This window comes from Anguilla rostrata, chromosome 3 (assembly GCF_018555375.3).
Source record: "Anguilla rostrata isolate EN2019 chromosome 3, ASM1855537v3, whole genome shotgun sequence".
NCBI classification, from domain to species: Eukaryota; Metazoa; Chordata; class Actinopteri; order Anguilliformes; family Anguillidae; genus Anguilla; species Anguilla rostrata.
In genome coordinates this window covers 19,837,633-19,863,844 of record NC_057935.1, presented here as the reverse complement: position 1 = coordinate 19,863,844, position 26,212 = coordinate 19,837,633, and the positions used below count along the sequence as shown (strand labels likewise).

Genomic DNA, 26,212 nt, shown 5'->3' with positions numbered 1-26,212 from the left:
TTAACAGCATATGTTAACAGGGAGTCAAACAAACAAACTTGGCTGGGTGCTCAGGTACAGTAGGCACTTCATGAGTTCTTGATGTGTTGAGCATTATCCTTTGTCTTCATTCATCATGATTTATGTATTCGTTATAATTTAAATATTTGTAAATGCTTACTTGTGTACTAGTATTGTAAAGTGTTACTGATTTTATTTATTTATTTTCTGAAAGAGTCTGCAAAATGACTAAAATGTAAATTGCAATTTAAATGATTCAGCCATACTAACCATCTGTTTGGTTTAAAATATTTAATGTAAACTGATTTTAATTACACATTGCTATAGCAGGGACCAAAACAGACAGTTGGGTACAAATATAAGCAATCCTGAACTCTTTAAGTCTTCATGCATCTGGCAATAGCAATCATGCATGAACCAGTACAGGACTTGTACAGTACCTCTGTCCCTAAATGAAAAGTTCCAGACACACATTGCGTCAGTCACATATTCTAATGAGGAGATTTTACCTGAGGCCATACATGGAACTGTCATCACAAAGATATCTGCTACTCGACAGTGGCAGGTGGAACAAGGTGGCTCAGAACACTCGGAAACAGACGGAAAATGAGAGAGGAAAAAGGTTAGCTGGCTGGTTTGCTGGTTTGTATAAAGTGCTAAGCAGGGCCTGGAGTCAATCACAACTATATTGAGCTAATGTTAATACACACACACACAAACACACACACACATGCACACGCACATGCGCACACACACACACACACGCACATGCGCACACAGACATACATCCACATACACGCACGCAAACAGACACACACCTACACGCAGACACACACACACACACACATCTCTGTGTCAATTATTGTGTTGTAAAATATTAATTTTGAATAGTTGTAAATTTTATTTTTTAAATAAATTAGATTGAGTTGGCTTGAAATTAATTCACAAGTTAATGAATCTGAGGTCTAATTCAACATAATTTGAGCACTTGTTTCATGATTATGCAGGTCTGAATATTATTATATTTTATTTGTTTATTTTTCAAATTTTACATTTAAATGTATAACTTTTTTTGTACTGACTTGTGCCAGTGGAGTTTTATATAAAAAGGAAACCATTCTTTTTTCTGAAGCATGAGTCATCCATGCCCACTGGCAATTGTATTACTCTTGCTTAATATGCTATTGTTGTCACAAACCAGAAAAACACTTTGCATTTGTCTTTGAGGAATCTTTTTACGATTTTATTTTCACCAGCATTTTGCATTGTTGAATGCATTAAACTTTTATGCAATGGGAATACAGATAGTTGAGATTTGAAAAGGCAGGTATCTGTTTTTGCAGGGTTTGACATCAATCAAAGCTGATAACTTAGCTGTAGAGAAATTCCCCAGCAGGTGGCTATAAAGTATAGCAGGAAGAAGAGGAACACAGAGTACCTGAGGAGCTATTTGAGTTTATCTATTTACACAATATCATATATTTTCCCCTTTTTTTTGCATCTGTGCAATGCCAAGGAGCCTCACTAAGGTATGTCTATTTTTAATTTTGTGTGCGTAACATTTTCTTTTTATTTTGGTTCTTTTTGAAGTGATATTTTTATATGAGCTAAAAATAAACATGGGTTTTTTTCTTCTTTTGCTTGATAAAACATCACTAAATTCTCCTGCGACAGACATACCCTTTCAAGAGAGATATATTTTGTTGTTGTTGTTTTCATGTTTCTCACACAGGAATATCTATTATACTGATGGACAACTGTTTATATGAAGCTATAATTGGCTATAGACAGGGCCCCCAATGGAGAGTTTTCATTTAAAAGGGATTCGTGTCCACATTGAGCTTTTATGGATTTCATATTTGGTCTTTGAGATGTTGAGTTTGTTAAATGATGGCGTCCCTGCTGCTCTGATAGTGTGTCTGGGGCACAGTGTAAGCCGCTACACAGTAACTGAAAAAATGGGAGAAAAGGACATTAAACAGTGAAGATCTAAGGTATCTAAGGTCTGTGTAAAAAATGAGAACATTAAGTAAATTAGGGACAAGTGTATGCAAAGCAGAGACTACCACACAGGTGTAAGACATACATTAATAAATAAAAATAAAAAACACCCCAGCATGCACTTGGTCATGGACAAGCTTGGTTGTTTATAATTGTGGTATTCATGGCTGCTAGAGTAGACCTCAGTAATTGTGTAAGAGGGGTTATTGTTGGATAGGATAGCTCAGTGACTGTGAGTTTTATGCAAACAAAGAGATGAAGTGCCTCAGAAACGCACATGTCATTACATCACAGTCATCTAGCAGATGCTCTCATTCGGAGCGATTTACACAACCTTTGTGTTTTTACATAGTACCCATATGTACAGCTGGATATATACTGAAACAACTCAGGACAAGTACACCAGCAGTGTTCTAACTGGGAATCAAACCTTTTGGAGGCAAGCCCCGCTCCCTAACCTGCTGCCCATTCTAACACATAATGCACCCACAATTCTCTAAAGCACGTGATCTGTCCTCAATTGCACTGAATATGAATAAATTTGCTCATCCTGATGCACCACCACAGATGGTGACTCCATGTCAGGGTGTGCACAGACTGTAAAGGCCCAACACCCCAGCGAGTAACTTCATCTTTGTGTTTGTATTTTTTTAGCCACTAATCACACATTTAATGTAGATGTTCATGCAATGTCTCAACAGATTTTATTTGGTTAGAGAGAATAACTGAAGGCAGATAACAAAGGCATTTGTTTAAGTTAAAAAAAGGATGCCTCTAAAATAAAGATCAGTTTTCTATTGAGATGTACATATACGGTTGAAATATTTAACGGGATTAACTGGATGGGGTTGCGTATGGATGTTCTAAAGTGCAGCTTCGTGATGATTAACGGTAAAGATCGGAATATTGTTGGCATCGTGCAAAAACCTCGTAAAAACCTTCATTTTTCATTTTAGTTTCTTAACACACATTGAGAGCTCTCCTCCGGCTCTATGTACTGCCAGAGTTTTATAACTCAAGAGCTAATAAAGTCGGATTGAAACCCCAAATGATAAAATCATAATGCTCGTTGGTAAATTGCAAATATAAGCACTTTTCGCCTGTTCCTGATAATTAAATTTTCTGTTGATAAGAGGTTTATGAACGACCAAAATGTTGCACGGGGCCATGGCAGACGAATAGTATGGTTCTTAGTGCCAGACCATCCAAGTCATGAGGTCATCACACCTTCTTAAATTGAAGCTGAAAACAGGGTGGTCTGAAAATTGCAGGTTGTCTGTTCTGCATTAATTATTATTCGCGTACAAAGCAATACGTTAATTAAGACAGTGTGCATATAATTCCGTGTAATTTTTCATTTTCCCAGCTGACTGGTTTTGCATGAAGCCTGTTGAAAGTTCAAGTTATTTTCTGTGTATACCACCTCATTTCAATACATTTGAAGTATTTATTTTTTTATTTCTCATTCATTTATCTTTTGATTTGAATTCTAAACAAGTTTTCCTCTTGCACATTGCCCTTTCAGGTTAATTTTTTATCAGAAATACTGATTCTCCTGTAAATATGTGAAGTATAAACAACTGTAATTACTAAATCATATTCACCTGGTACCATATTCCTCTATATTAATAAAGATTTGGTTTATTGTATCCAGTTGGAATTTAAGAATTCCAGTTTTTTTCCCCCTAATGTCAGTGTCGTGCTTGATCTTTGCTTGGAAGAATTCATATTTGCCAGAGCTAACTGAACACTACATTCATTAAGAAAAGTATGCTTACCCTATAATATATAATTCTTGTTTAAATTTAAATACAACCTAGTATAATATTGTACACCTTTATCAACCTCAGAGATTTTATTTAAAGACAGAAACAGACTTGGCGCTTGATTGGTCAACCTACTTCATGCAAATATTCTCTACATCGGACTGTAAGTAAGGCCTGGTTCCACACCCTAGACCCAAAGTTATGAGACATGTTTCCACATTCTGGACCTAAAGCTATGAGGCCTGGTTCCATGCCCTAGACCCAAAGCTATGAGGCCTGGTTCCACATTTCAGGCCAAGAGCTATGAGGTCTGTTTCCACGCTCTGGACCCAAAGCTGTGAGGCCTGGTTCCACGCACCAGACCCAAAGCTGTGAGGCCTGGTTCCACATTTCAGGCCAAGAGCTATGAGGCCTGGTTCCACATTTCAGGCCAAGAGCTATGAGGTCTGTTTCCACGCTCTGGACCCAAAGCTTTGAGGCCTGGTTTCATGCCCCAGACCCAAAGCTGTGAGGCCTGGTTCCACACCTCAGGCCCAAAGCTATGAGGCTTGGTTTCATGCACCAGACCTGAAGCTGTGAGGCCTGGTTCCACACCTCAGGCCCAAAGCTATTAGGCCTGATTCCATGCCCCAGATCCAAAGCTATGAGGCCTGGTTCTACGCTCCAGGCCCAAAGTTATGAGGCCTGATTTTTTTACGCTCCTGAGCCAAAGCTATGAGGCCTGGTTCCACATCTCAGGCCCAAAGCTATGAGGCTTGGTTCCACACCCCGGACCCAAAGCTATGAGGCCTGGTTTCACGTCCTGGATCCAAAGCTATGAGGCCTGGTTCCATGCACCAGACCCGAAGCTGTGAGGCCTGGTTCCACGCCCCAGACCCAAAGCTGTGAGGCCTGGTTCTACATACCCGGCCTAAAGCTATGAGGCCTGGTTTCACGTCTTGGATCCAAGGCTGTGTGTAAGCTATGCTCCCACTCCCCAGACCCAAGGCTTTGAGTACGGTGTAGTTCCATGCCACAGACACAAGGCCACAAGTAAAGTATGGTTACCTTGTCACAGACCCAAGACTGTGAGTAAGCTGTGGTTTCGCGCCTTGCGGTTGTGGCACTGTCGATTCAGGTCGATTCACAGTGTCGTAGCTGACAGTCATTCTCCCTTTTAGTCCTTCACAAGTGGGCATGCTCAGAGGGCCAGCGAGCCCTGCAAATAAGAACCATTCACCTGTTACTAGGCAACGTGACGGGTGATTTTTTTGTTTAGTTTTATTCTGAGTGTTAACAAATGATGTTTGATTGCACTCGGATGACAGCTCTTCAGCCCTCCTGAGACGCCCCTAGAAAATCATGAGGTCTTCACTGAAGAAGTGTTTCATTCAGCCGCAGTCACAGAATAGCCTGTCAGTTTGTGAGAATGACCCCTACTGTAAATTAATTAAAAGATGTTCTGACAGGTAGTGAGATTCTGCGATGGAAAGTTTCCACATTATGACCTCTGTTTCAGACATCCTTTGTCAGAAGCTCTTGCATAAGGACTAATACAAGAATTTGTGTCATGCAATCATACAAATAATCTCCTCCTACAAAATCTGCTGAAGTCAAAGGCTTTTTTTTAATGCCTTTTATAATTTTTCTCACAATTTGGCCAGTCATGCTCAAGCTTTAGTGCTCATCCCAGATTCGGGAGGTGTTCCCTCTTCTGAAACTGGTGATGTCACCACCAATTAATTTTTCACACCGCGGTCAGCCCTATTGGGATGAACGAAGATTCATACACTGCTCAAAGGGTGAACCACATGGGCTGATTGAACAGTGGGGGGTGCTGCTGCTTGGTGAAACATTATCAGCCATTTGAATCCCTGCGTGTTGCTATAGCCAATCATGTACATGCCCTAAATCAATACCTTAACAGATACCAGACCATGCGGCCCATCCATGCACTGAGGCAGTGCCTAAACAGATACCAGACCATGGGGCCTATCCATGCCCTAGAACAGTGGCTTAACAGGACAAACCATCAGCCCACAGGCTTCGTTTTTTGTCATAAAAACGGGAAAGCACTGCAGCTGCATTTTGTTGTAGATGTCATCATATTTTCAATGTCAATACCTGTCAGTCTCACATTCTGATATTCATTTGGTGCCAAATGTTGCTTCACAATATATTTTACAAAGATATTAAAAATCAAGGTTTCAAGAACTGACAGATCCTTACCGTAAACCTGACATGTTTTTGGACCCGAAAGAGAATTCTGAAAGTGCTCTTTTCTGAAAGTTCTTTTTAAGGGTAGAAAAAGGGGTAGAAAAACTTACCTCCTCAATAAGCTTGATCTGATAAAACAGAGCTTTGAACAAGGAAAAACAAAAGTCCCTGTTATTTAATCTTTAGAAACAGGAACTATTTTTGTATGGCCACAGGCCACAGACTAAATATTAAGTATGGCAACACATTACTATTTAATCTGAAGCATTGTAGAGCTATTGTATTTCTTATGAATAGTCATAAATCTAATGATGGGAGAGTGGAATTTCATAAACCCTGTAATTGGTCAAAGTACAGTCAGCTGCCAATCCCAAATCACCAATGTTTGAACCCATGACAACAAATTTATCTTCATAGCAAAGCATAATGATTGGTCAACATCAGTAAGCACATACTAGCTCCATCCATTTTCATTCTCCCATCCCTACATAAATGTATTATATGGATTGCTGAGTACTATGCCCTGCAATAGATTGGCAATCTGTCCAGGATGTATTTCTGCCTCTTGCCCAATGCATGTTGGGAAAGACCCCAGCCCCCTGATCAGGGATAAGCAGGTTAGATAATGATTTACTGATAACTGTGCCTGATGGCATAACAAACCTCAGGAATTGATAGTGAGGGAGCCATTTGAAAAAGGATAGTGACTTTGTTGCAGTAGACTAAATAGTAGGTTCAACACTGAGAGCATCAAAAACAGAATATAACAGAGTATAAAACTTTCCAAGTTCAAAGTTAATTGCCCGTTTGTAATTAATACTTTGGAATCGCCACTAGCTCTCATTTAAAAGATAAAAAAAGTAATAATAGTAATAAAATGAAATTTAAAAGTAACAAAAATGACATAAAACAAAGTTGCAGGATTAGGCAAATTAAGGCATAAGAGAGATGCCGGTTATTCCATAACGTACGATCAGCGAGCTCCTCGGGGTTAGAGAACAGCGGCCGGAGAAGCACAAGTGGCGAGCGGATCGAGGGACGCCGCCGTCGAGAGCGCGTCCTCTCGCCGTCAACGGACGCATGATTGCTGATGGATATGAAGGAGTCGCCGCTGGGATAATGGCTCGGGGAGTGTTCTGCAGTGCCAGCCCATCCCATTCGCGGAGGGAGCAGACGTCTAATGAGACCAGACCGTTATGAAACGGCAGGCGGGCCGGTTATAAACCCACGCTTGATTGCACTTGCTTAAGTTGTAATGATTTTCCGCGAGTTTTCCCTCCTGTGCAGATTCTTCCGACGGTAAGATCAACCCTTTGCCCCCTCCCCCCACCATGTTTGTTACCTTGGTAACCAATTCATCCATCTGAATCAGTGTATCTCTTTATAACTTTCACAGCAAAAGACTTATAACCTTGTCTATTGACTATGCAAGCTGCAGATCATTAATATACTGCTCAGCTATGGATGGGCTTGGTAAAGGGCGGCATTTTCGCCATATACCATGGCTTTACACCTGTCGGCTCCTCCTGTAGTGACCCTGATATAACCACACATGCACACACACACACACACACACACACACAAAAGAGAATACTGGAGGGACTTCATTATATATTTCTTCCAGTGGTCACACTGTTGCTTTACATCTTTTATTTTAAGTTGAAATTAAGGTTTCCAGAGGTTATTTAATTCATATGCAGATCTGTACAGGCTGCCACACAAAAGCAATTATCTTTACACGGGGATTCTAGCACAAAGTAAAATTCATCAATGCATTTTATAACCTCTTCACATAAATAAGTCTAATTCAAAAAAATATAAAACTATGAAATATGTGAAATGAGGCTGGCATTATTGGTCAAAAAAGGAAACCTTGTGCTGTGAAATAAAAATACACACATGCACACATACACACACATACACACACACACACAGGCCTAAATCAATATTTAATTCATTCACACTGTAGGTGCATTTGGATGGCAGACTCTTCTCCATTAGTTATTTTCCCTCATTTCAAGCCACTCTCCAAACTGTCCCTTCTAATGCAGTCCGTCATGTATGAATGCTAACATGTTAACCCACTAGAATATTAGCTCTGTTGAATGAGGTCTGGTAAAAACCACCACTATTCTAACCATAGGAGAATGTTTCATTTTTCTGAAGAGTGACTTTTAAATTATCATGTTTTCAGCAGCATCCTTGTGTAACTTACAGGTCCACGTTACAGAACATATACGGTGTATATTTATTGCTAACCAGAGCAGTGCAGGTTTAGACCTTGGGTTTGGTAGCGTGGCTGTAGCCTCGAGAGAGCGACTTGAACTGATTTTCTTCAGCAAATACCCTGCTTTAAATGGGTGTATATGGACGGAATGCAAAATGCAAGCCACTTATATTTCTCAGACTGAGGATGCCTCCAAGGCAAATTATCCCCACAGAAACCAAAGGGATGGGGGCCTTATTTCCCACAAGGCTGAACCCAAAGGATGGCTCCAGGTTCACCTGTGTTCCTCTAATGCAGTATGTGCACCTGATCCACCTTTCATACCCGTTATTCCTTCTTCATATAAGCCATCTGAAAGAAGGGCATTTTCATCCCTCCGGGTGCAAGAAACTGTTTTGAAAAGGAGAAGGAGAAGTATTGTTTGCATTAGTTGTGTTTTAAATGTGCTGCAGGGACTCTGTCCTCTCTCTCTCTCTGAATACATACTACCAGAATTGCATGGAGTGGCTAGGTAGTGCAAAACTGTAATAATATACCAATGGTCTACTTTTCTAGACCATTTGCATCCTGCAACAACACCATTGCTCCCAGCTGTGATTCAACAGCCAGTCAACCTCTCCAAAAAGCATGAAGGAACTCATGGTATGACTATGCCTATGCTTCTCCCAGGACAAAACCATAAACAGGTGATCAAATCAAATGAACAAAGAAACAACTGTCCTAATCTCAAGGGATAACCGATCAGTGGCATCTCCAAAGGTGCCTAGCACAGGTACTCTCAACTGCAGCACTGGAGAGAAAACACGCTAAAACATTACAGTAAGTCAGTCAAATCAAATTAAAACAGAACAACCAGCAGAATAGAAAGTAATAATGTACATCACTAAATGAAAAGTTTAAGGTCTGAAGGATACAAACTGGTTTTGCATTTCTGGAGGAAATGTAAAAATCAATAATGTGCTGTACATACAAATGGTAATATCTCATTTCTTCATTGTCCAGTCTTTATGAAAATAAATTGCTGAAGCAAAAAAAAAAGAATTCTTACCAATTTGAAAATTTTTAATAAAAACTCATTGTAAATATTCTAAGGAGAAGCATTAATGCTATTCTTGATGATCACATAACTAAATATTTATAATAATAATAATAATAATAATAATAATAATAATAATAATAATAATAATAATAATAACTTATTAAAATTTTGTCTGCACTTTTCTAATTAACTTGAACAAACATTTCCATGGAATTGGCTTTAAAAAAGATCAGACAACTCCCAATATCATGGGACAGTGTCACCCAGAGGCAGAATTCTGGGTTTGCAATCGCACCATTATGAGTTCAATGCTCACTTTGGGTGAAGACTAACAATGTAACTTTTTTTTTTAGAAAAGTGTATGTTATGCATAGTTATAGGTGGAAACAAATGACTAAAATTCTGTATGCTGCAAGCATGTTCCTCCTTTCTTCACATGTTTCCCATGGCTATAAGAAGCTAAATCAACAGATGAAAGTGACCAGGGAAACCTTTCAAGCATTTTCAAGTTTGGATTGGTAGAGTAGAGCTGATGACTTCAATTGACAACAGCTGAAGCTTGTTAGCTTTAAAGAGCTTTGCCAGTGATTCAACGCAAGATGGAAGAGCGAATGTTTGGATCAGAAAGCAGTGTGTTCATCAGTCTTTAAGTGAGTACCATATCAAATTGTGCTGGTTGTTTATTCTTACAGTGCTAAAATTGACAATAGCAGGTATTTTGGTTCTTTGAATTATGGGTCACAATGGCAGATTTAAACATTTGTCAACTGCACACCAATAAAGGGAAGTATCAATGGATTGTAATAAAAAAGTGCTTCAAATTCAGCAAGAAACATTCAGTATTCAAGCTGAAAAAAATAAGTACCTATTGCAATTGGTTTATAATTATGTGATTAGTGTTTAATAATACTGTATATATATATATATATATATATATATATATATATATATATATATATATAGTGAGCTCCGTAATGTTTGGGACAAAGACACACACATATATGTATATCTTTTTTGTACATAGCTCTTTGCTAAATAATTTTATATTTGTAACCAAACAATTCACGTCATTAAAGTGCACATTCTCAGCTTTTATTTAAGGGTATTTTTTTATACATTTTGCTTTCACCATATAGAAATGACAGTACTTTTATACGTAGCTCCCCATTTCAGGGCACCATAATGCTCCAAAGGTATTTCTGATTCATCAGGTGTGTTGCTTCCCTGGTGCAGGTATAAGAGAGCTTTGAGTATCTAATCTTGATTATAGGCTTTTGATTGCCTTTTGAGTCTGCTATTGTTGCTTGTCAACATGAGAACCAGAGTTGTGCCAATGAAAGACAAGGAAGCCATTATGAGGCTGATAAATAATAAAAATGCAGTGAGAGACACAGGCCAAACCTTTGGCTCACCAAAAGCAACTGTTTGGTAGATAAAGAAGAAAGAGAGCACTGGTGAGCTCAGTAATTGCAAAGGGGCTGGTAGGCTAAGGCAAAGGCTAACTCTACAGTTGATGCTGGGAGAATTCCCATTAAAATGCGTAAAATTCCCATTTTAATGCACCAAACACCTGTCCAACAGATCAGAAACACTCTTCGGTAGGCAGGCATGGATGTGTAAGTGACTATAGAGGCTAATTTGAAAGATGCAAGCCACTAGTCAGTGGCAAAAACAGGATTGCCAGGTTGCAGTGCTAAGAAGTACCTAAAAGAGCCTGCAGAATTGTGGAAAAAAAAAAAGTATATATATATATTGCAGACAGATCAGATCAAGATTCACTTATTTCTGTGCTATGACAAGCGAAGTCTGAAAGCCAAAAGGAACTGCCCATAATCCAAAGCACCCCCCTCATCAGTGAAACATGATGGTGGGGGTGCTATGGTTTGGCCATGTTATGGATGCCACAGGTACTAGCTCACTTGTCTTCATTGATGTGTACAGAAGCATCTTATCTGCTCAACAAAACACCTCCAAACCCATTGAACGGTGCTCCATCCTACAGAAATACGATGATCCCAAACATACTGCTAAAACAACAAAGGAGTCTTTCAAAAACTGGAAAGCTGGCCAAGTCATTCACTCGAACTGAATCCAACTGAACATGCGTTTCATATGCTGAAGGGCCCCCGAAATGAGCAGACGCTGAAGATGGCTGCCGTACAGGCCTGGCAGAGCATCACCAGAGAACATACTTAGCATCTGGTAATGTCGATGGGTCACAGACTTCAAGCAGTCATTGCATGCAAAGGATATGTGATAAAGTACTAAACATGAGCGCTTTCATTTACATAACATGAATATGTCCTGAACTTTATGATACCCTGAAATTCGGGGGCTATGTATAAAAAGTGTTCTACATGGTGAAACCAAAATGTATAAAAAATATCCTTGAATAAAAGCTGAGAGTGTGCACTAAATTACAAATCTAAAATTGTTTGTCTCTGCCCCTAACAACATACTCACTGTGCGTGTGTGGCTCTATGCAGGCCAATCAAGTTCTTTCACACCACACACACTCAACCAAACCATTTCTATATGGACCTTGCTCTGTGCCTGGGGGAACTGTCATGCTGAAACAGTAAAGGGCCTTCCCCAAACTGTTGCCACAATGTTGGAACCACAGAATTGTCTAGAATGTCAAAGCATTAAGATTTGCCTTCACTGGAACTAAGGAGCCTAGCCAAAACCATGAAAACAGCCCCAGACCAAGGGGTGTCCAGATACTTTTGGATATATCAGATATATGTATATATATGGAGCCATAGGAGAAGCACGCATCAGCTTTCTCAGTCCAAGACGGAAATTGAATGCCCTGCAAGTCAACTGCGCTGTTATTTATTTTTTTAGTTTGTTGAAAGTCAGTGTGTTGTTGTGTTTCTGTCTGTTCGCAAACACGCCCTTTAAACGTGAGTTGTAATCTGAATCTTGTTCGGCTGATGGCCCATACGGGGGGGAGAAAAAGTTGTGAGATTACATTGTTATGCGTGGCTATAATGGCCTGCTGCAGAATGGTAAATTGGAAAAATGTTTCGTACGCCTGTTGGTGGTTTTGTTTGCGTAACATTTAGATCGCTAATTCACCGTTTGAAATCTGTAGGCCTACCATCACAAAAGCGGGCAGCCTAAAGGTACGTTCTTCAGACACTGAGCGTCTGAGAGCACAATGGGAGAGAAATAAATCAATCCATCCGGTGCTCGGCTCCACTGTGGGTAATTTTCTCTTGTTCGTATGAAGTGCATAACCAGGAAACGAGTCAGATGAAATGTCTCGGGGGACGAAATCGCTCGGGGAATGAGGCGCGAGGCTCTTAATCATCGGGAATCTAGTTCTCTGCCTGCTGTCTCCTTGTAGTGATGCACTTCATTGTAATTCTAAATGCAGTCCATTTGCATATTTGCAAATCCACAGAGTGTGTGTGTGTGCATGTGTATGTGTGTGTGTGCGTGCGTGCGTGCGTGTGTGTGTGACAGTGTGTGTGGTGGTAGGAGATGCTGTTGTACAAATGGGGCACCGTGCAACAAAATTGACGGCGCGTATCATTATATCGCCACTTATTGTCACCAAAGGAACCGTTGCTCTCACTGGTTTCTCCTGCTCCCAATCGTTGTTTTGCTGATTGCCCTGTGTGTGTAATAACTATAATAAATAGCCTGTATAAGCTGGTCAGGGTGCTGCAGCGGACTGTATCAAATGCTACCTTTGATATTCGGTACAGAATATTACACTACTTATATATATATTTTTTTATGATTAATCCCCGCAAATCATAATTATAAAGCAAAATTTTGGGTAATTCAGGTGAGGGTCGCAGAAAAGGCTCCGTTTTCACGGCCTGTCCACTGCCTGGCATGGAACATTTAAATTGAAACCTACAATTCTCCTGCGAGCCAGTGTCCGTGTGACACATTCTAATGGGAAATGACTGTGAGAATCCATCTTAAGTCTTCCAGCTGCCATTAAAATAGTCAATCTTCTCATTTTTTTCCCCCCACAGTAAAGCACATTGCATTGCATTCAGTTGTATTAAATGAGCTATAAAATAAAGATTGATTGATTGATTAAATCAGAATATAAATTGCACCATGCTGTTTCAGCTCTGTTACCCTTTTACCAAAATGAGAATAATTTTGTATCTCCAATCCACAGGAAAACCAGGCAGCGACATACATCCAGCCAGTCGTCCAAAGGGAAAAGCATCGGACCGACCGACATCATCAACTTGGCTTTTTTATTGAGTGAGAATTTCCCGTTTTTATAATTCTGGGGTGCTGGGAGGCTTGTCCTTTAAACGCTCTAATTGTTTTAGTGCGTGAATGGGTCCCGTGGTATGGTCTTGAATCTGGATCATGCCAGTGCTGACTGCAGCTGCCAGTCCCACTAGCCAATGCAGCCAGGCAGGGTCACAGTGTCTTCTAAAAACTCTTTAGAAACCCCTGCCTTTTAGAAACCCCTGCCCCCCTACCTCCCCAATGTTGCTGACAGGAGAAGATTCATGCTAGAGTGTTTCAAATCTGATGCCAACAGAATAAGGCCCATGCTACCTCTGGGTCTGACAGAAATCAGATTAGGAAGAATCTGATCCACTGTCGAAACCAAATGCTACTATCAGATTTTTTCATAAAACTGTGTACATGTCACACAAAAATAATGTTAGGTTTGGCCTATGCAATGAAAGTAAACAGGGTCTTCTAAAGGTGCAAATTCATCGGTGAGTTTGGCACTTGGGTGAGTTATGTTGTTACTATAAAAAAAAAAGATCAATGCAGCATTACCCCTTGTTTTTATAACACAAAAGTAGCACAAATGAGTAATGCCATTTTTGTTTAACTGAATATGGTGGAGCACGATGTAGCAGTTATGTAGTGATATTTTATGACAGTTATGTGAATAATTACATTGCATTACATTTATTTGGCAGGCGCTTTTATCCAAAATGATGTACTATATGTGTATACCAGAGGTCACTGGACAATTACAAAACACAGGTCCGATAAGGTACAATATATGATCGACATACAGCATCAAGATAATGATACAAGTACAATATAAGCACTGAATGTAGATACAAGTGTAATATGAAAGTGCTAGAGGATCAGGGTAGAAAGATACAGTGATGAGAGTGATCCTAGATTGAGAGTACCCCGTAGTGTAGTGATAGAGTTAATTCTCGTACAGTCTGAAAAGATGCGGGCAGGGACAGAGGGGTTCGTAGATTGAATTACATAGCATCAAGGAAATGGGGTCAAGCAATTATGAACAAACCACCACAAATTTCAATACAGATAATGGAGTTGATTTATTGACTTGGATGGGTAAACTCTATGGATAAACCGACAGCAGTCCTTACACACTGCTTGATTGTAGGTGAGATTGCTCCCCGACCTGCCATACGGGTACCTATTTTAGAGCCACATTGGGCAAATGGACATGCCCAGATGTAATCTGCGGATGATGGCAGCCATTTTAAATGAGTTTGCAGGTGGGTTTGAATTTTAGGGCTAGGTTCGAGTTCACATCCATTAACCATGTCTACGTAATAGATTAATAAATAAAGCAGTCTAGGAGATATTTTGAAGATCGCGCAGTGCTGGAAACACACTGGAGATGCCTGTTTCTGAAACATTTATGGCCAGAAGTGTGAGACTTCCCATGGACCTGGAGGCAGCTTTAGCTGACATATAGCCTGTGTATGTTTTATTTACTGTGCTCAGTGTTTAAGGGAATGACCTTGTGTTCCCACCATTGGTCCTAAACCAAAAAAACAAACGGCGTTCACCGTCACCTCATTTCGTCAGCTCGCAGCGGACCAAACGAAAAGCGATGCACCGCGACCGCAAAATGTCAGACTCGATAAAATGTTAAAAAGTTTATTTTTTCCACCACCAGGATAGGCATTGGCAGAATGGGCCACAGTTGGGGAAAACTGTTGCACAAGTCTTCTTTGGTCAATGTCGGAACCGCTTAAAATTCATTTCTATTCCTCTTCTGTGCCTAAAACCTCCCCAAGCACGCAGATCTTTGGGTAGTGCTGTTTTTTATTCTTTTTTAAAGTGTGCTTACTTTTTTCAGCAAGCATAAAATCTAACATGAATATTGTGAATTGAAATTCACATGGGGAGGAACTCGGAAAGGGGGGATTGCTGTGGGACTGGAGTCTTCGTTGACCTGATGATTGGTTGGTAGGTAGGTAGGTAGGTAGGTAGATAGATAGATAGATAGATGCACTGTGCGTCGTTTTGGATAAAGGCATCTGCCAAATTAACGTAATATAACATATGAATAGATGGATAGATAGTTATATAAATAGATTCTGCATTGTCCTCCAAGAGGAACTTTATTTTCAGACAGTTCATGTACACATGCACAAAGCCCAAAATAACATTTCCACATAGTTCACATCATACGCACATTCCACTAACATTCTTACACTCATTCCACAGGTGTGATTGATGTACACATATATTCAGGTGTGAATACAGGGTACATGATCAGCGTGGGAGTTTGGTTGACCTCAGGTTGTCAAAGCAGCTCCAGTCTTGTTTGCGAAAGAGTGGTTCTCAGCCCCCTCTGTTTGCGGTAGGGTCCGCTTCCCCAGGGTTCACTCCACCTGGAGGATGGAGGACACACACCCACACACACACACACACACACACATTGACTACATGATTCTTTCTCTGAACACTATGGGGTGATTTGAAAGCCTCCCCCCCCCATACACACGCACACACACACACACACACACACACCTGTCCCCGTAATATGTGTGCTGGTTTCTTGTGTTCCTTTACACAGACTGAAGATCTGAACCTAATTATCAGATTGATTGAGACCCGACTGCATGCTGCTTCCTCCACTCATACCCCTGCTGCATATTAATTGCTCAACAGTGTGATCAATGTGTGTTCAGAGAGGGGGAAAAAAAACAAAAACAAACAAAAATAAAACAAACTGTTTGACAGTTACTGCTAATGTTATAAGCTGGTAGAGTCCTTTGACCAGATGTTACCAATTCAGTGAAGCCTATATTTGAGAAGGGACTATGACACACACACACACACACACAAGAATTTATTGCTATACTTGTGAGGACTTCCCATTGACTACATTTATTCCGTAACCTTTAACCCTAACCCCAACCACTACATGCCTAACCTTAACCCTAACCCTGAGTCCTAACCCTAAAACAGCCTCTTGAACTTGTGGGGACCAGCAAAAGGTCCCCACCTTGCGTAATTTTCCTCATGCTTCTATCCTTGAGGGGACATTTATTTCTCACAAAGATAGTAATACATGTCCACACACACACACACACACACACACAGGGTTGATTTCCATCCTATCTGATTATATATTTTATTTCAAACAACGATTACTTGGGGGGAAATGGTTTTCACTGCTTTTCCATTGCAAGTGATGAAGCGAGCTATGCTAATGCTACCTTGTTCGAAAATCGTTGTTCACTTGCTCACCCTCAGCCGGGTGTGAAATGTTGTTGAATGGAAAGACCTATAGGGGGCGCCCCAGTATTGCAGTCTTACATTTACATTTTCAAGCCACGTTCAGCCCAGCAGAAGAGTGAAAGGAACAATTCATTCTGAACATGCTGTTGGCGCTCTCTCCAATCTCCAAGACAAAGTCAATGAATAATGTGAGATATATAATAACAATAATACCTATTTTGTAAAACAAATATAAATAAAAATAAACAGTGAACAAAGGTGGCTTGCTGAGACACACAGAAAGGCCATAAGGCTGCCTATTTGTGAGAATGTGAAAAAGGAGCTTGTGAAGCTTTTATGCTCCAACCCTGGCAGCAAATAATATTCTCCAGTGCAACGACGTGTAGTTTGAGTTCTGTCACGTGGCCAGCTGTTAGTTCCCAGCTTGCAGAAGTCAGGAGGTAATTACCACTTTGCTTTCACCCAAACCTTGTTGGTATTTTGAGGAGTGTGTGTGTGTGTGTGTGTGTGTGTGTGTGATGGCCATTTGTCCACAGAACTAACAAAATAAATCGCCATGACGGGGTTTAGCTCTTGGCTAGAAAAAGAGCCTCCAGCAAAAATTACCAGGTGGCAGTAGCTGCCATGATCATGACAACAACAAATACCTGTCCATCTGTATCCCAACCATGGACGAGTTACATAATAATGAGAGAGATATATATTATGGGAAAAGATTATGCATTGTCTTTAGACTATACAGTCTTGTTTCTGCAGTAATATCTACCTGTAATGCTAGTGCACGAATTGTGCAGGTCGTAAGTTAGTTATCACTAACTGCTTGGCACTGCCAGTCCTGCTTCTTCCAATTGAAGTTAGTTCTGGATGTACAGCTGCTAGTGTAAGTACATCATCTGGTCCAATGAGAGATCATCCTCCAGCTTTACGGGGTTCTTATCTCCTCGTCAGGGGTGACTGAATTTAAGAAAGTTCCCCACCCCCCATGTGAACTCCTGCTCCAAAGGGGTGGCGTTGGGGGTTATGTTGGTTAAACCTCGTTCCAGTAGAGCTTCCATCATGGACCCAAACGCATGTCATGTTGCATTAATTACTGTGAGCCGCGGGCTGGAAGGGGGAGATCTTCGTGTAGCATGTACTGTAATTGCAGGAACCAGCCAGGGGCACCGTCTCAGAGGGGGTGAGAGAGAAGGAGGGAGGGAAGGAGTCAGGGAGAGAGGACTGTCATCTCTCGCGTCTTCAGAGAGAGAGCGATGGGGAAGCGTTTGCCGAGGGGATTCATTACTTTTTTGCCACGCCGCACCGGCGGGCAGCGGCAGAGAGCGAGGAGCCTGTCTGGGAGCAGAGCAGGAGAGAGCAGGCTGCACTACCCAACTCGAGAGCAGGTCGCTCCCCCCCACTACCCAGCCTGCGCCATTTCCTCACTTACCTGCTACACGTCTCAAGCCTGCCACCGTCATCCATAGTAAGGCAGGTCTACTGAGAACCATGGTCTTAACCGTTATACCAGGTGTGCACAAGCTATACAAAATGGGCCGGTGTGGGTGCAGGTTTTTGTTTTAGCCCAGCATAACGACACATGATTAAACTAATTGACCAATCATGGTCTTCAATTAAGACCCTGTTAAGTAGAAGCAGGCACAATAGTGCTGGATTGGACATCTCCGAGAATGGATACCCTCGAGATACACGTATCAGTGGTTCGCTTCCGTCATTATTTTACTCTGACTGTACTCGGTGCTGTAAAATTAATATTGAAAAGCTGAAATACTATACAGTGCATACTTGATAGGCATTCTTCTAAGGATTCATTTGTGTAAGCTGGAAACAGAGACATTGAAGCCTTTAAAAAATTCAAGCTTAATTTCAGATTATATCCTAATCAAATATGTTGATAGGTGATGATTTGACATATGTTAATTTAGTATCAAGGAAGCATCCTTTAGCAAGCATCGGCCAGCAACACCTTTAAATGCTCCGTTTGCACATCTGATAACATGGCCCATCTGTGCATGCCTTCAAACACAGTGCAACTCCTTGTTCTTTTACAAATGGTAGCACGCACATTTGAATCCAGAGGATGACACGTAAAAGCATCACCTACTTCCAGTGTGACTCTTGGATACACTGACCCATCATCTGGAGTTTAGTGAACCTGTAAGGACAATGCACAGTGTGATTGTTACTTAATTTCTTAAATGTACAAACCTTTATAAACACAAAGGGTTGAAATAAGGGCATAGTCCATTTCCAATTTAAAAGTTTCCATTTTTAGTACTTTTTGCTTTTGCCACCATATGTTAAGTACTGTTAATATGCTACCTGAAAATATGCTTGATTGGTAGTTCCTCTGTTATTCACTTGTGCACCAGTAGTGATGCTACATGGTTTAGGATATAAGGCATCAGCATACAACAGCATTTTAATGATGAAAGAATGCTCCTTTTAGCCTTATATTAACTAAAAACTGTGTGTGAATCTTTCCTGGACGTAGTTACTGAATTCTTCAGTATACACCTCTGTCTTTAACCCAAAAGGGCTGAAAGAAGAGCACAGTCCATTTTCATTTAAAATGAAATGCACAATTGGCCATAGCATCACTCAGTGAGGGAGTGTTTTGCATGGTCGGATTTCTAGCTTCTCATTGGATAACTCTGGGACTTCTGGCCAATTGGGCGCCTGTTGTCTGCTGTCCCCGGCTGCACATCGAGCCTCTCTGGTGTAATGTGGCACAGCTCAGCTGGTAGAATGTCAGAGGAAAATAATATACTTTTTAATCTGGCACTTTCCCAAATGGACAGAGGACACTGAAACTCTGGCCTGGTCCTGTGGATACAAGTGAGAAATAAAAATAAGGAGAAGAAAAGCCAGGATTTAGAAACTGGTTCAGAATTAAAGTTTGTGAAAAAAGTAATCTTCACATCTGTTTACACCACACATATCTACATGTTCTTAAGCAGACTGCTGTGTCACGTGCTTTATCATAACACACTGTACATGTATGCTTTATAGCAGGTTTGTCGCCACTGTATTTGACACACCCATTTTAATAATATTTATCATAGCTTCTCTTCACATCCCTTAAAATAACATACCTCTGAATCTTTCAAATACCCCAGCCATGCCTCTTTTAAGCATTCCATGGTTTCTATGTTGGAGTTTAATGGAAGAGCCAAGTATTTAGAGTATTTACTATAGTCTATAAGTATATAGAGAATCAGCCCAGAAATACGGTCAACATAATATCTCCGTGGTAAGATAATATGAACTGCATGCAATATTTCCAAATAAATACTGATACCAAATCTGAAACGATTATTCACTTTTTTTCCCTCAGTTTTTTACACATGTAGACGCAACACAATCATACAGTATGCCATATGTGGTATGCGTTTAATCTAATCTAATAAGAGTATCCTGATTTAACACGACCCGTTCATTATTATTTTGCATTGTTCTATTATGGAAAAGAAGCAATGTTCTCTAGATGGCAGTAGTTCGTCAAACATGCCAGAGCGCATTATTATACCATACAGACGGACAATAGTTTTGGGCGAGTTAATGTTTGCGCGTTTGTTCCTTCAGTCAGAGGAAAACACAATATGGTTGGATTTCATGACAGCCAGATGCATTTTATGAGAGCTGTATTTCAGCCTTATTTTAAATGTCTCGCTAATCTCTGCTGTCCATGACGATTAAACTTGTGATGGCTCAATTACATTATGCAAACTGTAATATCTTGGTTGGAGTCAAAATGCAGGGGTAATTAACTTAAAATTACTTTGTGCTTTCCAGAACAGCTCTGTCTTAATCGGAAAGATTATATCACCGGTGCTTTTGTGTATGTGGATTTCATCGAAATGTGCTGTGTGCGTCTTTGATGTCAATATTTACAAGAAAAAAAAATGCAATTACCAGGTCTGAAATTAAAAACAAACATAGTGTCATTCCATTAATTATAGTTTGTATTTGTGTGGACTCATTTTGTTTGTATGTAGGCTATACGCTTTCACTGTGTAATTTACTTTTTCAGTGGTGTGGATTTGCTGGCTACATTCACGGATAACTGTTAAGTTTTGGATTTACATAGTGTAGTAGTTAATGTATTAGCAAAATAATTAGCAATTTGTAATATCTATACTTGTTCATGGATAAAGCGTTATGCGAATCAGAATAATAAAATGAGCCTATTCGCCTTGGTACTCAATACTCTCAGTAGCTACTACGTAGTAGACTATTCAGCCTGCATTGCGGAGCAAATATAGTTTAACGTTAGATCATAATACATACATTTTGGAGTGGGCGTTACTTTTGACGCGGAGACTACTTGACAAAATTTTCAAGGGCAACCCACAATTTAAGCGTGGTTTGTAGTGCAAGGACAAATACATCATTCTAAATCCATCCCTCGGCGGCACTTGATTGACGCATTCCGCAAAACCACAGGACGCATCGTGCGTATCCACTTTCTCGTAATCACGCAGCCTTTATCAAAAGCAGTAGGGAATGGGGTGGCACTTTCCACGCGTACTCTTTTACATGTTCTCTTCTTCGGAATAAAGTAGGGTAGGCTACTCGTAGCCTACATATATGAATGTTAAAGGAACTGTATCGCAGTATATTTGAACAGATTTAAGAATGGTGAGCATTATTTCGAGTAATATACTTAGAACTTTTGTTGTCTTTGCAAGTAGCCAAACAGTAGCAGTAGTTACCAAAATTTCACGCGTTGCACTTAAAAAGTATTTCACGCGACGCATGAAAGTGTACGTCCAATTAATACTAATAATAATAATAATAATAATAATAATAATAATAATACATGAAGCACTACGTGAGGTATTTTAATTTTATTGTCCACATGAGGATGCACGCCTGCACATGAGGGCAGAGATCCGATAAAACACATTTAATGTTGCGGAAAGCAGTGGCCGTTCAAACCGTCATCGTAAATCGTCGAATATGATTGCACGCAGCATGTGCCTTTTCAACTCACCTTGGAACTCGGCGGCATTTATTTTAACTGCTGGGCTGCACATTAGTATAGCCGGCAGCCAGATACTTTGTTGAAGCCGTAACGTGCGCGGTTATGGGAACACTTTGGATGTGGTTGTGACAAACAATTTGCGAGATATGGCATTCTGCCATGAAAATGACGTATAGAGGACCTCACGTCATAGCGATTCTTGTGCAAGAGTCAAAATTAATATACGTTTTTCACAATATTACGGAAGTAGCCAGGAGAATAGACACCTTTTAAAAAACGAATATTTCTAATGTGCACAACAGCTTTTTCATGCAAATTTTCACTTTTGATTCTTTTTTTCCTCTTGTAATCGCGGGATTTGAAATTTGATTTTCACTTGCACTTCATGATTTGACTTTAAATAGAACGCATTTCGCACATTTTCCTGATTATAGTGTCAATATGAACATGTTAGCCATGCCTTTTAGTGAAACTAAATGCCTTACATTGGCTGGTCACTACTTTGGGCATCTGCTATATAGCTCAGCATTGTAACACTACTACAAATAGTGCTAATGATAAGCCTACTGTTGTACACACTGCTATACATAATTACAAAACTGCGAATCATATTCTATATTCTGCTGTGTATCATTACTACACTACCTTTGCTATTGGTAATACTGCTAATGTGCTTATACTTCTACATCAAATTTGAATAACTGTAGTGATGTGACTTCTGTTTCCAGTCTTAGCAGCTGGCCCCCTGACCCCCATGGGGGGTGAGATGCAAGTTAAGCAGGTTCAGGCCAGTGCAGTGTGATTGCTATGCATACTGACAGGTATCTAGTTAGTTCATTCTCTGGCAAGAATAATTAATAGCAGCAAGGGACCTTGTATGAAAAATGGGAGAAAAAAACACCTCTACGCTTATAGCAGATCGTTAATTAAGGGTAAAGGTGAAACCCCAGGGCTGAACAGTGATTTGATTTCTGACACTCAGATTTACCTGAACAAATCTGCAAATACAGCATCTGAACTATACCACGGATCCCAAAACAGGAGTCTGTGGTCACTCATATAGAGATGGAAAGCAGAATCATTGTATCTGAATACTAATAACCACGCCCATCCTGATTCTATGGTCAAAATGAACAGCATGCTCGCTAACTCAATCTTCAGTGGCCCTACGCCTTAACTGTGATACTGCTAGCTTTACACTAGGCTCATGGGTAACTAAGGTCATTTTTTGGATGAATGGGCCCACTGGATTCCTTGTAAAATGCTTCCCTGTATCTTCCTCATTACCTGTATGAGAGATAGGGTGGCTGAATTACTTTACAAAAATGAAACAAGTCACTGAAACATGATTATTGTCAGGGATTTTATGTAGCTCTATTTCCTGTGGAGCCAGAGAACATTTTTCTAAGGATGCCATGTTTGTTTATTGTAGATTTTAAGAATGTACAGGCCACAGATGACCATGCTTATCTGAGCCTGCGTGTGCAGTCAACCAGCTGCAGAAACACAGAATGAATGTGTTTCTGATGAGCAAGCCTTAGGCTGTCCATAGTGTGGACAGCCTCTTGGAATTCATGCTCTTTCTTGGCTTCTTAAAATCACCAGTTTTCAGGCTTGTTCAGTAATTACTCTGTGAAATGCCATTCGCCACCAGCATGGCGGAAACTTGAGCAAGGCAACTGTTTATCCAGGCGATTCCTTAACGGCTCGATTACCAGAAAATGAGCAGCTATTTATCATTAGGGCTTATGAACACTTAATAAAGAATGAAGGCTTTTTCTTCTCCTTCGCAATAAAATTTCTATCGATCCAATTTTTTGGGGGTAGGAGGGGGTCATAAATGTCCTCTTTCAAATGAAACATCCGTAATAGATGGCAAAAAGGCATTACATTTTGCACAGCACTAAACAGTTATCTTTCGGTGCATTTTCACCAAATCATCATAAAAAAACATTGTAATAAAGATAAGTTATAATTTAAGGTTATTACTAGCCCAAGGTAGGTACCAATATCATATTGATAACACCACCTTCACTTTGCCTATTCTTCTAAGCCACTGGTGTAGTTTGTAGGTTGATTGGGGGGGGGGGGGGGGGGGGGGTCACTGTTTGACTGACTGGAGAGAGCAGTAGTCCATATTAAATAAAACAAATTATTTGGCTGTAATCTGTCTGTTGTCCGACACCAGCCCTTTTGGGCCTCATTGCCTGGGACCTAACGCCATGAGATCACATTGGTCATTCTGTCCAGGCAGTAACCTGAAGGATAGAAAGTCTACTGGACAGAGGAAATGCCCTTTCACCACCCCTCCCCCCATTTAACTCTCTGTGAGGCATCCCCCAAGGGATTGTTTTCAGACACATGGTTTCACTTAGCTACCTGTTAATTATATTACCTGTACTATAAGCAGTGAATCACATGCTACCTTTTCCTACAGAGACACCTCCCATCTTCGTTATTGGATTTTTATCAGATTTGAGGTACATTTATCTCTTGCTTATAGTCAAGCCAAGCCATATTTGGAATGGAATGGAATGCATTAGTATGGAATGCACTGTAATTTGAAAAAAAAAATGTTAAGGGAAAAATGAAAAAAAGCAATGTCGTCTGTGTTGTAATAGAGATTATCATTTGAGATAATGGATCAACTTTGCGCATCCTTAAAATAGTTTTTTTTTTTTTTTTTTAAATGTGTACACCAACACATTAAGGAGATACGAAGAGCTCGTTCTTCAGCCCTAGTGGAAAAGGCGATCCATATTGCCTCGACTTGGTGCCAATCCATAGGTAGCTAATGGTGGTGATTTATGGGAACTTCGGGGGATCCGTGTGATTAATCAGTGGTTTCTCAGTCGTTGGCGTCTCGCTGCCCCTCGTGCGTGATGTAGGGTCAGACGTACCCAGCATTGAAAAGTGAAGACACACACTCTCTGTTCTCTGCAAACCAATCCCCCCCACCCCCCACCCCACACACATACACAAATCCTCAGCTTGTACCCCCGCCTCTGTCCTACCTCTTTCTCTCTCTCTCGCTCTCTCCCTCTGTGCACCCTCCCTTTTACTGTCTCCTTACACTCATATAAACACCTAGAGATCCTAGTGAACGCAGGGAGAGGTGGACCGCTGGCTCGCTAAGAGAACGAATTCCAACTGACATCCTTGAATAACCGGCGTGTGACTCAGTTGACTGAGGGGTCCGGACTTGTGCGAGAGTCCTGCTGGAGCCGGAGTCTTCATTCCGCAACGATGTCAGAATTTATTTTAGCATTTTTGACCATATCGGGATTATTTCCAATCGCCAAGGTGCTGACCACCGTCGGCGCTGAGCAAGGTAAGACTGTCTCGTTCGAAATGCAAGCGGTCATACGAGGTCTGATAAAACTTAACGCACTGAAATATCGCTTTCGGATTCATAAAAAAACGGTTCTAAACTCAGCATATAGTAGTTTTACTTTTTAACACACTGTATGCCTCTTGTTTTGTACATGAACCCTACTACAGAGTGCCTGCTTGCAATCACATTGTTTATAAATCGTATGTGCATGTTATTCGAAGTGTGAGAAATTGTAATCTGGTATTGGTTGTATACGTTCTGCCGTTGTCACGTGACGAGTTTTTAGTTTTCTGCTCTTAAATTTAAGAGTAGGCTTCGCTCGTTACAAATTAACTGTAGTATTTCATATGCAACAAAAATGTCAGTTCATGCTTAAATGACAGACGGATCCTGTGATTAGGCTATTTGTTTTTGTTTAAAAGCTACCTATGTATCATATGTACGTGTGTTTTGTGTAGGTTACAGTAGGGTAGTTATCACTGGGGCTGAATGAGAACGCAGCGATACTGTACGTAAATTAGGCAGCCCTCCAATTCAGATCTATTCAACTAGAGCGTAGTTCGCATTTGAAGCTTTGTCACTGCTACACGGTGGGCTACAGAACTGTGTTACAACATGGTTTACAAATTCATTGTAGGCTATACTGTAAAGTAGCCTATATGTGTGCAAGAACCGCAATGAAACGGCAAAATGAACAAGGTAATGGATGTGTACAACATGGACACGTGCTTGAGAATTTTAATTTGCTGGATCAAATAACTCTGAATGAATGTCCTTTTGAAATCCTGATTTCCCAGAGTCCATCGATTGCTGCCTAGCAGAAACAGGAATATATCCCCTTGTCGAATTCTTTTACACACAAGTGATCTCCTCCTGTTGATTTTCTGTCTTGCCCTTTCGGGGCTCAGTTTTCGAGGATATGAAATCCAATAATGTGTCCCGCCTCGAAGCCCTGAGATCCTTTTTATTTAGACGCAACCAGCGAATCGCAGCAGGTGCCTACATAATAGTTTATTGAATACTTGCTCCCAAAGCATCCACTACGAACCTAGCTCTTTGGTGGTAATTATGAAATATTTTAATTTCATGAAATTGAAATAACTTAGTGTTTATTTATGTTTTGTGTTGAAACAATTTTTTGCCTGAAGGTGTGCCTGTCGAGATAGGACAAGCTTTAGAAGACGCGCCCTCCCCCAACCCTCGA

The 26,212-nt window shown here is 40.5% G+C and overlaps 1 protein-coding gene and 1 long non-coding RNA gene across 6 annotated transcripts in view; both read left to right on the top strand.

Moving 5' to 3' along the window:
• The first annotated feature begins 9,733 nt into the window (after nt 1-9,733).
• Nucleotides 9,734-16,218, top strand: LOC135250412 (uncharacterized). The gene is made up of 3 exons (XR_010328924.1): nt 9,734-9,879; nt 13,377-13,465; nt 16,023-16,218. It is a non-coding gene; the product is annotated as an uncharacterized LOC135250412 (long non-coding RNA).
• Nucleotides 16,219-24,692: 8,474 nt separating this feature from the next.
• LOC135250411 (low-density lipoprotein receptor-related protein 1B-like) overlaps nt 24,693-26,212 on the top strand; it is a 398,366-nt gene continuing 396,846 nt past the window's right edge. For 4 of the 5 annotated variants that reach the window (XM_064326657.1, XM_064326656.1, XM_064326655.1 and 1 more), the window contains exon 1: nt 24,695-25,005. In XM_064326657.1, coding sequence (XP_064182727.1) covers nt 24,921-25,005 — 85 coding nt within the window. In that variant the 5' untranslated portion in view covers nt 24,695-24,920. Of the gene's footprint in view, nt 25,006-26,212 lie in introns of all 5 variants that reach the window. The other variant, XR_010328923.1, reaches the window with a different exon arrangement.